This window comes from Pimephales promelas, chromosome 2 (assembly GCF_988280905.1).
Source record: "Pimephales promelas chromosome 2, fPimPro1.hap1.1, whole genome shotgun sequence".
NCBI lineage: Eukaryota > Metazoa > Chordata > Actinopteri > Cypriniformes > Leuciscidae > Pimephales > Pimephales promelas.
Window position 1 is genome coordinate 14079813 of NC_142770.1, and position 12549 is coordinate 14092361.

The following is a 12549-nucleotide window of genomic DNA, read 5'->3' on the forward strand; positions in this document are numbered from 1 at the left end:
TTTAATATTAAACATAAGTAATTCAACGTTGTATTGTACAGTACCGTCTTCAAGTGTATCAGAATGCATGAATTTTAGAATAATCTGAACAAGCATTTGAGTTTTGAGGCAAAAAAAATAAGGATTTCACTGGCATGTTGGCAGAACGTTGTTCTAAGCAGATTTCGGAGATATACAAGAGCTCATTATGACAAAAATACATCTTACCTCTAGCACTTTTTTGCATTTTCCTCCTACAGATGAAAGTGACATGAATCATCGCTGGTTTTCAGCTAGAACAGGAAGTGCACACTTACCTTTGGATTCTCAACAGGCTCTGCGTTCTGCGCCTCCATCCTCCTTTGCTCCTGACTTATGATTTCCTTCAAGTATTCGTTCACCTTGAAAATGAGTAAAACAAAGTTTTTGAGCTTCTATATATTAGTTTATATACAAGTCACCACAATTTTTTTTTTTTCAAAACAAAATTTCTTATATTATTTAAATATGAACTTAATCTCAGGGTATTTCAGCCAACAAAAAAAGTTTAGGAATCCCTCAATTACATTACAATATATCATATTATATTATTAATGATATCATTAAAATGTAAACAATAATTTGGGGTAAATTGGAATAAAATTGCATTATTAAATGAAGATATTTTTGTGGATATGTTGTATATATTCCAATGTTGGCAAAAAAAGAGGAAGAGAAATAGCCTTGCAGTTTGTCATGGTTTGCATGTGTGTGTACATTTGAGGTAATGTCTTGATTTAGGCTGCCTGTACAGCTGTCCTGCGAGGGAATGTAAACATAAGTCGGAATGCCCTTAGAAATGATACGTGCCAATGAGGAAAAATTCAGCGTGCCGGTCTTCAAATGCGACAACTAAGATGATGATTCATGATGCACAGTTACAGATAAATGCAGGACAGTAAGACCTTATTCATCCAGCTGGTGACCGCATCCTCTGTGTCATAGGGCACATCTCCGTCTAGGTAGTCGGTGGAGTATTGCTGCATGCACGCCATCACCTTCTCCACGCTCACCGTCTCCACTGTGTACGCCATCATCAGCGTGTCGATCATGGCCAAGTGGGCGCTCTGTGAACGAAAATCAATAAAAGATTGTTCAAACTATTAAACTGCTGACACAGGCCCATTCTCCCGAATATACATCCTGACAATTGTCCCTCTCTCAGTTGGCAGCAAGTCATTCCTCTCTGGAGTGTGTTGCCCTGGAAACGGCAGCATCCGTCCCCTGTTGCTCGACCCAATTAGAGATAGGACAGTCGCTCCTGCTCTTTCTTGGGGGCCCATCCTCTCTCAACATTATTAGTATAATATCCTGTACATGACGAGTGAAAATGACTGAAATATTGATAAACAAATTCAAAATTAATATTAATTAAATGTAAAAATATATTAATATTATTTGTTTCAATTATTTAGCGAAAAACATCAATGGCAGATAACTTTTAGCCTGGTTCTACCAGACTCTCGTACATACATTTCATTTGTACAGAGAGTCTGGCCTCCCTCAATTGAGAAACGTTTCCTTCCTTGTAGGCGGGTTCACTATTAAAGTTCAAATCTATTGGATCTGCCCAGAGTCACTCACGATCTGCCATAGCCAATCGCTAATGTGTGGTCGTGAGTGACGTATGTCATGCGCCGAAACGGCTGGAACAACCATAGACAGTAAAAGAAACAACAAGTCCGAACTCCGAATGATCAGAGGATTAAATTTACAATAGGATTTCAGTCAACGAGAGCTGCAGGTTTTGTTAATCTAGGAACAATTATTAATTCGAAATGTATATTTGACATGAAGGACAGTGATTATTCAGTCAATGCTGTAAGTTACAGTGAATGATCAGTCTGTCTGCAGATGTGTAATAAACAACAATTTTTCATATTACGTATTTTTGTTTCTTAATTACCTTAATTATGGTCTTCAAAGTATGTGTTTGTACATTTTTATATGGCATTTAGTTTTTTTTTTTTTTATTAAAACAAATTAACCATTGACATCTAAAACTGAAAATCAAATACAGTCTCCAAAGTATGGGTTTTCAAATTTTTATTTATGACAATTTTTTTTTTTAAATCACAACCAATTTGTATGATTTACAACATGTAAAACTGACACACCAACCTCCTGTACGAGTGCACAAAGGGGCTCAAAATGTTCTATTCATCACAAGAATCAGTAAATTTACAGTTGGGAATCTGAGCGACTGACATGACTCCTGAGCGGATCTTCAACAATAGTTTAGCAGCCAGGACTCGGGGCTTCCGAACACCGCGAACACCAGGCTAAAATCCAAAATGTCACGGTCATTGTGCACGAGCTGCCCAGCACAAACTTCCAACCTTTCTGCCTCCTTCACTCGGTCCTCCGTTGTGCAACAAGAGGTGAGACGACAACAATCCGGCTTTAAATTCTGTATATTCGGCAGTTTCTTTTCCAACAACGGACCGAATAGCTTTTCTCACGTCTTTCTCCGCTGCCATTACTGCACTCAAACTGACGCACTACATCAACGTCATCGTTCTCAGCCACTCCCTCTATTCGCTGATTGGTCCTACAAAAAATTGATTTCTGGAAACCTAAGGATATGGAGCGGTCCCAGACGCAGTACTGAAGGAAAATGAAATTGAGCGGAAGTGCGTAGGCGGGCGCAGCCAGGCTAAAGTCTCATGGCCCTCTATCAGAATTTGGGAAGATTGGAGAAACTTATTTTTTCGCCCAAAAAAAAAACGTAAGGGGTACCACTGTCGTTTTTTTTTCGGGCCTAATTTTTGAGTTTCGATATCTCAGCTCTGGAAGGGGCTAGAGCCTCCATTTTTGCACTCAGGTCTAAGTCTCATGGCCCTCTATCAGAATTTGGGAAGATTGGAGAAACTTAATTTTTCGCCCAAAAAAAAAACGTAAGGGGTACCACTGTCGTTTTTTTTTTCGGGCCTAATTTTTGAGTTTCGATATCTCAGCTCTGGAAGGGGCTAGAGCCTCCATTTTTGCACTCAGGTCTAAGTCTCATGGCCCTCTATCAGAATTTGGGAAGATTGGAGAAACGTAATTTTTCGCCCAAAAAAAAAAACGTAAGGGGTACCACTGTCGTTTTTTTTTCTGGCCTAATTTTTGAGTTTCGATATCTCAGCTCTGGAAGGGGCTAGAGCCTCCATTTTTGCACTCAGGTCTAAGTCTCATTAGCCTGGTTCTACCAGACTCTCGTACATACATTTCATTTGTACAGAGAGTCTGGCCTCCCTCAATTGAGAAACGTTTCCTTCCTTGTAGGCGGGTTCACTATTAAAGTTCAAATCTATTGGATCTGCCCAGAGTCACTCACGATCTGCCATAGCCAATCGCTAATGTGTGGTCGTGAGTGACGTATGTCATGCGCCGAAACGGCTGGAACAACCATAGACAGTAAAAGAAACAACAAGTCCGAACTCCGAATGATCAGAGGATTAAATTTACAATAGGATTTCAGTCAACGAGAGCTGCAGGTTTTGTTAATCTAGGAACAATTATTAATTCGAAATGTATATTTGACATGAAGGACAGTGATTATTCAGTCAATGCTGTAAGTTACAGTGAATGATCAGTCTGTCTGCAGATGTGTAATAAACAACAATTTTTCATATTACGTATTTTTGTTTCTTAATTACCTTAATTATGGTCTTCAAAGTATGTGTTTGTACATTTTTATATGGCATTTAGTTGTTTTTTTATTAAAACAAATTAACCATTGACATCTAAAACTGAAAATCAAATATAGTCTCCAAAGTATGGGTTTTAAAATTTTTATTTATGACAATTTTTTTTTTTAAATTACAACCAATTTGTATGATTTACAACATGTAAAACTGACACACCAACCTCCTGCACGAGTGCACAAAGGGGCTCAAAATGTTCATCACAAGAATCAGTAAATTTACTGTTGGGAATCTGAGCGACTGACATGACTCCTGAGCCGATCTTCAACAATAGTTTAGCAGCCAGGACTCGGGGCTTCCGAACACCGCGAACACCAGGCTAAAGTCCAAAATGTCACGGTGTGCATGAGCTGCCCAGCACAAACTTCCAACCTTTCTGCCTCCTTCACTTGGTCCTCCGTTGTGCAACAAGAGGTGAGACGATAACAATCCGGCTTTAAATTCTGTATATTCGGCAGTTTCTTTTCCAACAACGGACCGAATAGCTTTTCTCACGTCTTTCTCCGCTGCCATTACTGCACTCAAACTGACGCACTACATCAACATCATCGTTCTCAGCCACTCCCTCTATTCGCTGATTGGTCCTACAAAAAATTGATTTCTGGAAACCTAAGGATATGGAGCGGTCCCAGACGCAGTACTGAAGGAAAATGAAATTGAGCGGAAGTGCGTAGGCGGGCGCAGCCAGGCTAGATAACTTTGCCCATTAAACATGAAAATGAGTGAAAAATAGGGATGAAGATTCCTAAGAATTGAATGATTGAAATACTTAGTGGTATTTAATGAGTAATCTGTATGGTTTGGGATTGGGAAGCTAACTTACACTAAGTTGTAGGAGTGTAACAATACCCTCATGTCACGATTCGATACATATCACGATACGATATTATTGCGATACTCCAAGACATATGATAAAAGGTTAACAAATAATGTACTGTTGAAGTACACATTGATGGCTTAAGACACGAAACGAGCAGTTTGTGAGAGAAAACGAACAGTATTTATATCGTTTTTTTACCTCTTGGAACCACAGCCACGTCCAAGTGATCTAAAGGCACGGGCGCTTCGGTCTGCGTTTTCTCACACAAACCGCTCGATTTGTGTCTTAGGCCATCATCAATGTGTACTTACATTTACGAGTCATTAAATCATGTTTAATTTGGACTTCTCAGTCCATGCTCTTTTAGGTGGAATATTTGTATGTATATATATATAATTCTATCATTATTTAATTTACACCATGTTTATCACTGTAATGCAGATGTTATACCTTTCAAAGCACTGCTCTTTTTGCTGCCTGGGAAACGTTCTGGCCTTTCTCTGTAAATCCGAGCGCTTGTTCAGCTGAACAGGTAGTTCTGAATGCCACAGCGCAGCTTTTCTGTCGCATCAGGTGAGTATGAATGCAGTTAGATGGAAAGATTCACTTTGACGGACCCCAGTGACACTGAGTTATGCTGTTCAGTCAGCGATTTTTCTCACTTGAGTGGGTCTGATTTCCTCTCCGCATGAGCTGTGACACTCCCACGTCTCAACGCAGGAAAAAAAAAAGAGGACGGTCTCTTGCATAAGCGCTGGGCTTCTCGTTTAAGCGGATTGCACTTATAAATCCTTTTACTGATTAAACATTTTGCAGTTTGAATGGGTGTTATGGTCAGATTGTGTGTAATGATTCGATCTTCTGGCTTGAGAAAAAGTCTGTTCATAATAGCTTCAAAACAGAGATCAATAGCTCAATGGTTTATTAATTTTGGGGGCTTTTTTATGATGACAGCAAGATAGGGAATGAGATTGAATGTTGCAGGTTGGATGTGTGAGCCCCAAACATGTCTGAAGTCAAATTTACCCATTAAGTGTTTTCTTCTGTACTAATAACTTCCTAAAAAGTAGTTTTAAATCATGCATTTATAATCATGTTCCTGTTGAAGATCTAAAACAAACAGCCCACAAATAGAAAATTAGGCTGTTATATAATGCAAAACCCATGTGTCCAAAAAAGCATCGTCTTCATATTTATCTGTCCTTATAGAAAGGAGAAACTGTCCTGTAATGAATTTCTCATAAAGCACTGCTCCTTGTTTCAACTCCCAGCAGTCACAAATGCACACAAAAATACCTACATCTGGGTAGGCCTGCATGATTGATGGAAATGAAACCAACATCGTAACTATTTAATGGGAAAAACACAGACACACACACACACACACACACATATATATATAGACCACAAATGTTCTTTTTATATCAATATATGACTATAAATAAATTCTAAGGGATGCACCGATATGAAAAGTTTGGTTAATACTGATAATTCTTTATATTAGAAAGCCGATAACCGATATACTGGCCTAAATCCCTGGTTGGTTGATACCGATAATTCATTATAATAGAAAGCCGATAACCGATATACTGGCCTAAATCACTGGTTGGTTGATACCGATAATTCTTTATACTAGAAAGCCGATAACCGATATACTGGCCTAAATCCCTGGTTGGTTGATACCGATAATTCTTTATACTAGAAAGCCGATAACCGATATACTGGCCTAAATCACTGGTTGGTTGAAACCGATAATTCTTTATATTAGAAAGCCGATATACGATATACTAGCCTAAATCCCTGGTTGGTTGATACCGATAATTCTTTATACTAGAAAGCCGATAACCGATATACTGGCCTAAATCCCTGGTTGGTTGATACCGATAATTCTTTATACTAGAAAGCCCATGACCGATATACTGGCCTAAATCCCTAGTTGGTTGATACGATAATTCTTTATATTAGAAAGCCGATAACCGATATACTGGCCTAAATCACTGGTTGGTTGAAACCGATAATTCTTTATATTAGAAAGCCGATATACGATATACTAGCCTAAATCCCTGGTTGGTTGATACCGATAATTCATTATACTAGAAAGCGATAACCGATATACTGGCCTAAATCCCTGGTTGGTTGATACGATAATTCTTTATACTAGAAAGCCGATAACCGATATACTGGCCTAAATCCCTGGTTGGTTGATACGATAATTCTTTATACTAGAAAGACGATAACCGATAAACTGGCCTAAATCTCTGGTTGGCTGATACCGATAATTCTTTATATTAGAAAGCAGATAACCGATATACTGGCCTGGATCTAAATCCAAATCTAAACATTTTTATTACATTTTTATGTAGCCTATATTGCAGACTTAACAATAGCGATAACATTAAAACTGATCATATATTGGCTGATACCAAATAGTGGCCGATATATCGTGCATCCCTAATCATTTCAATTCTAATTACTCTTATTTTATAGCCATATTGATATATTTATCATACATTTTTAACCAAATTGTACAGCCCTACAAACAATCATAGAAAACCTAAAAAAAAAAAAATAATAATAAAAGAAAATCTAAATTAAAATATTTCTATAAATTGTGCAGCCCTATCTAGGTGAGGAAATGACAGAGTTTTTATTTTTTGGTCAAATAATGCATTAAATATTTGTTTGATTCAGAATTGTGGGTAATTAAGAAAAACTATTAAATATGTCATACACTGATATACCTTACAATACATACACACATACGCATACAAGGATTAAGTGTCAGGTGCCTTATTCTGGGAATAATATAAAAATATTAGCTTTAATATACTAAATATTCCTTATTAGCTTTAATATACTATCTTTATTTTACTAGCAAAATATTAGCTTTAATATACTGAATCAACCAATCTTTGGCCTACAATGCTGAAGATAACAGAACAATTAAATCTACATTTCCTTTAAGATTTATAAAAATAAAATCATTAAAATACACAATTTAAAGTCATACATAATAAAATTATTATTTTCCAACAGTCAATTAAAGGAAACTAGCTCGTCTTTGTCCTAAATTTAAGGGTGGATAATGCTGATGAGACATACCAGCCGTGGCCGCTAAAAAACAACACTGAAACATTAGAAACAGCCTTTGTAAACAGGCTTTTGTTGGAGTCGGGCTGAAAACATGCTCCTCTGGGGCTCCCTCACCACTCCAAGACAGCCAGAGAACTAAATCAAAGGCACAAAACCACATTTCTTCCTTTTGAGAGGACCTATTGGTGAAACACCTGCCAAGACGCTCTCATTTGAGCGAAACCAAAAGGCACATCAAATATTGTAAGCATTTATTATATTTAAGATAAGAGAAAGTGATTTCCTGTCATGTCGAGGTATATTTGATCTGCTGAGTCTGATTTTTGAAGAGAAAAACATCATAGCAGCCAGCCAAGAAAGACATGAGCAAAGCAAAAGGCCTGAATAATGCTGATATAGAAACCTTGCCTTCTAATCCTCAATTTGAAGATTACATTTACCTTGGCTTTTTGGATTTAAATTGTACTTTGCACTAATGGATCCACCTTGCCTCCCGCCTTTACATGGCATTGCTATGGCAACAGAGCATGTGTGAACAGTGGAGACGGGAAAGCGTCAGACCAATGTGCAGAGCTACAGCATTCAAACTGACCATGACTGTTTGAGACGATGCAGCACCGCTAGGATTTGATTGTCAAGTTTGTCTGGCTGTTGAATGAGGATTAACATGGGAATATCGACAAAAAGGAGTTGAAGAACTCTGGCTAGTTATATGAGAATAAACTGGAGTTAGTATTGAAAAATATAGTGCCATGACTTCACAGTTAGAAGAATATCAAAAAAGCGGGAAAGCAGAAAACACCCAATCACCATGCATGCCCTGGGAGCCTTTGTCAGTACAGTAAAAATGATACGGATGCTCCGATCAGGATTTTTACAGTCAATCAATACGATTACTGATTTCTTGTCATCATGCCGATACCGATATCAGACATTTATGATGACAAGAAATCGGTAGATGTGTCGACTGTAAAATCCTGACTGGGGCACCATCCCCTTTCATTTCCTCACCAACAAGCATCCAAATATAATAGTTATAAAATTACAGATTAATTAAATGTACATTTCCCATGTAAATCACAATAATCTTTTGAAGAAATTCCCTTAATTATAGGAAAAATCTCAAAAAGCAGAAAACTAGGAAATACCCAATTACCATGTGCGCCCTGGGAGCCTGCGACAGTAAAGTAACAACTATGGCTCAGAATGTTCTCAAATCTATGGAAGCTTGTTTCCGCCACTGAATAAAAAAAAAAAAAGAAAAAAAGAATTGCGACTTTTTATCTCACAATTGCGAGATATGAAGTCAGAATTGTGAGAAATAAAGTCAGAATTGCGAGATATATAGTCATAATTCCAGTTATATAGTCATAATTGAGAGATATAAAGTCAGAATTGCGAGATATAAAGTCAGAATTGCGAGATATATAGTCATAATTGCGAGATATGAAGTCAGAATTGCGAGATATAAAGTCAGAATTGCGAGATATATAGTCATAATTGCGAGATGTGAAGTCAGAATTGCGAGATATAAAGTCAGAATTGCGAGATATGAATTCAGAATTGCGAGATATGAAGTCAGAATTGCGAGATATATAGTCATAATTCCAGTTATATAGTCATAATTGAGAGATATAAAGTCAGAATTGCGAGATATAAAGTCATAATTGCGAGATATATAGTCATAATTGCGAGATATGAAGTCAGAATTGCGAGATATAAAGTCAGAATTGCGAGATATGAAGTCAGAATTGCGAGATATGAAGTCAGAATTGCGAGACATATAGTCATAATTGTGAGATATGAAGTCAGAATTGCGAGATATAAAGTCAGAATTGCGAGATATATAGTCATAATTGCGAGATATGAAGTCAGAATTGTGAGATATGAAGTCAGAATTGCGAGATATAAAGTCAGAATTGCGAGATATATAGTCATAATTGCGAGATATGAAGTCAGAATTGTGAGATATAAAGTCAGAATTGCGAGATATAAAGTCAGAATTGCGAGATATATAGTCATAATTGCGAGATATGAAGTCAGAATTGCGAGATATAAAGTCAGAATTGCGTGATATAAAGTCGCAATTCTAAGAACAAAAGACAGAAGTGTGACTTTTTATCCCACAATTCTGACTTCTCACAACACATAACACATAATTGCGAGTTTATCTTTTCTCTGAATTGTGAAGACTTTTTTCCCTCTCAGAATAGTTTAATTCTCACAATTCTGACTTTATATCATACATTTCTGACTTTATAACACGCAATTGTGACTTTATATCTCGCAATTCTTACTTTATATCTCGCCATTCTTACTTTAAATCTCGCAATTCTGACTTTAAAACACGCAATTGCGACTTTATATCACGCAATTCTGAGTTTATATGTCGCAATTCTGACTTTGCATCTCGCAAGTCTGAGAAATAAAGTCAGAATTGCAAGATGTAAATTCGCAATTGTGAGAAAAAAAGTCAGAATTGTGAGATAAAAAGTCACAATTACCTTTTTTATTTTTAACCTAATAACATAAAAAGTAAAAGAATAGTTTACCCAAAAATTTTAATTATGCATCATTATGCATCGCGCTCCAATCGATCGGCCACAGACCAGTCTCAGCCGATAATCACATTCTATGACTTGATTATAAGTCACTAAATTTGCATGATGTCATGAACCAATCGCAATTTCATGGCGTAAAACCGTAAAAAGTCGCCACCGACATCTTCTTCATTCATCTTCCTCATTATTCTCTGTAACTTTGCAAAAACATTTACATAAACTATTGAATATCACATGTCTTTATTTAGAAGAAGTTGTCTCAATTCAAACAAGCCCACACACAACATAACATGATATTTCATATAAAGCTTATATAAAGCTTGAATATGTATGGATATGGATATGTATCAGCGGATCATGATGACAAGAAATCGGTAGTTGCATCGACTGTACAAATCCTTATCGGAGCATTCCTATTATTTACTCACCGTCAAGCTTACACATGTAATATTTAAAATGACAGAAGAATTAAATGTACATTTCCCCAATAAATAAGACTAATCCTCTGAAGAAATTCCCTTCCCTATAGGAAACATCTCAAAAAACGGAAAACCAGGAAATACCCAATCACCATGTGCGCCCTGGGAGCCTGCGACAGTAAAGTAGCAATTATCACACAAAATCCTTGAATCAAATGTAAATACTTCCAAGAACCTACCACAAAATAGTACTGGCTCCATTCATGATCAACAAGCACCGATGCGGAGAGACATGAACTAGGTCAAGTGTGCAGACTGCGCTGGTTTGTGAATTATGCAGAAGTCTACGTCTCAAATGCAATACCTTTAGTTTGGGTTAATGCATGCATATGTATGTAAACTACATATAAAATATGTTATTGGACAGCTCAAATTCAGATGGATGGATGAAAAACAAAAGGACTCAAGGTATCTGCATCGCATCCCTGTTCGTTTTTTGAACGGACAAGCATATTTCCTCAGAAAAAAAATAAAAAAATATGAGTGCTGTCACATCATCAGCTGCCTACTGTGCATGCAAGTAAATAACATCCATCGCTGAAGAGCCCACAGCACTAAATGTGACTCTCTCTCATTGTCTGCCAGGGCCAGATATAGCATCATGTCATTAAGAGGCTGGATTCTTGCATCTCTGGTGTTAAAATTTACACTTGTCAAAACATTCATTAGCCTTAATTAAGCACAAATTCACTCTCAGAGTAACGATGCAGGTGAGCAGTTTGTACCAACATGAAAATACAGTCTCATTACACAACAACATCATATGAGGATATGGGTTTGTTAACAGAAGAAGTGTGATTACAATATATATTAAATATTCATTCAATATAAATATATAGTAGAAATTTTAACTAAATATAAGATTAACATTTATTTTTAAAATGCATACATATGCTATATATACACTACAAAACATTATATATATATATATATAATAAAATATTTATTCATAAAATATCAATTAAAAATATAATTAAACAAAACAATGCTTTTTCATGTTTCATAATACTTTTTCATATTTCACAATGTCAGACATATATATTTATTATGGATAATATTGTATATAATTAATATACTTTAAATAATTGTATATATTAGAGAATAAATAGATGCATATATAGTAGATTTTTCATATAACTTATAACTTGTATAGAAATTAAATATACAATTAAAATGCCTATATATATTTTTAAAATGTATTATAATAAAAATCTACGTGTTGAATCAGATCTATGTGCGCTGTAAAACTGCTTTAAACCCTGAACACAATGACTATTATGACATTTTTTTTCACTTTGGCGTGACTATGTGGGTGAGAGTGTGAGCTGCATATGTGTGCGTATGCATGTATTTTTGAGAGAGTCTATAATGTAGAATGAATGTGGGGTTGTGTGTGGGTGGGCGGCAGCTGCAGTAGCAAATACGATTCTTCAGTAGAGACTAGAGAGAGAGAGAGACAGAGAGAGAGAAAGCAGTAAAGACATTTTCCCATACAAGATTTTCCTTAAATTTTTAAAACTAAAGTAAGAGTTAGATTTACAAAACTTCCTACAGAGTCCATCCAGCTCATGTGCAAACTAAGAATGTCACACTTTTAATGTTAGAGCGACAAACACACCTATCACCGTCCAATGACGACAGTTGTCATTTACATACCGTACATTAAATGTCTTAAAAAGTCTTAAAGGTACAGTAGCAAAAATGCTGTTCAAATAGAAAGGTCAGAGAGAAGATGAAAAATGTTCATGTTAGAGCTGTCAAACGATTAATCAGATCCAAAATAAAAGTTTGTGTTTACATAATATATGTGGGTGCACTGTGTATAATTATTTTGTATATATATATATATATATATATATATATATATATCCATCTTGAAAGTACATTAG

At 36.1% G+C, this 12549-nt stretch overlaps 1 protein-coding gene across 6 annotated transcripts in view; it reads right to left on the reverse strand.

Moving 5' to 3' along the window:
• The window catches only part of camsap2a (calmodulin regulated spectrin associated protein family member 2a), a 45759-nt gene that overhangs the window by 19821 nt on the left and 13389 nt on the right, over window positions 1-12549 (reverse strand). For all 6 annotated transcript variants that reach the window (XM_089116573.1, XM_039694860.2, XM_089116568.1 and 3 more), the window contains exons 3-4: window positions 924-1085; window positions 297-380 (exon numbers count right to left, since the gene is read on the reverse strand). In XM_089116573.1, coding sequence (XP_088972699.1) covers window positions 297-380; window positions 924-1085 — 246 coding nt within the window. The remainder of the gene's footprint in view (window positions 1-296; window positions 381-923; window positions 1086-12549) is intronic.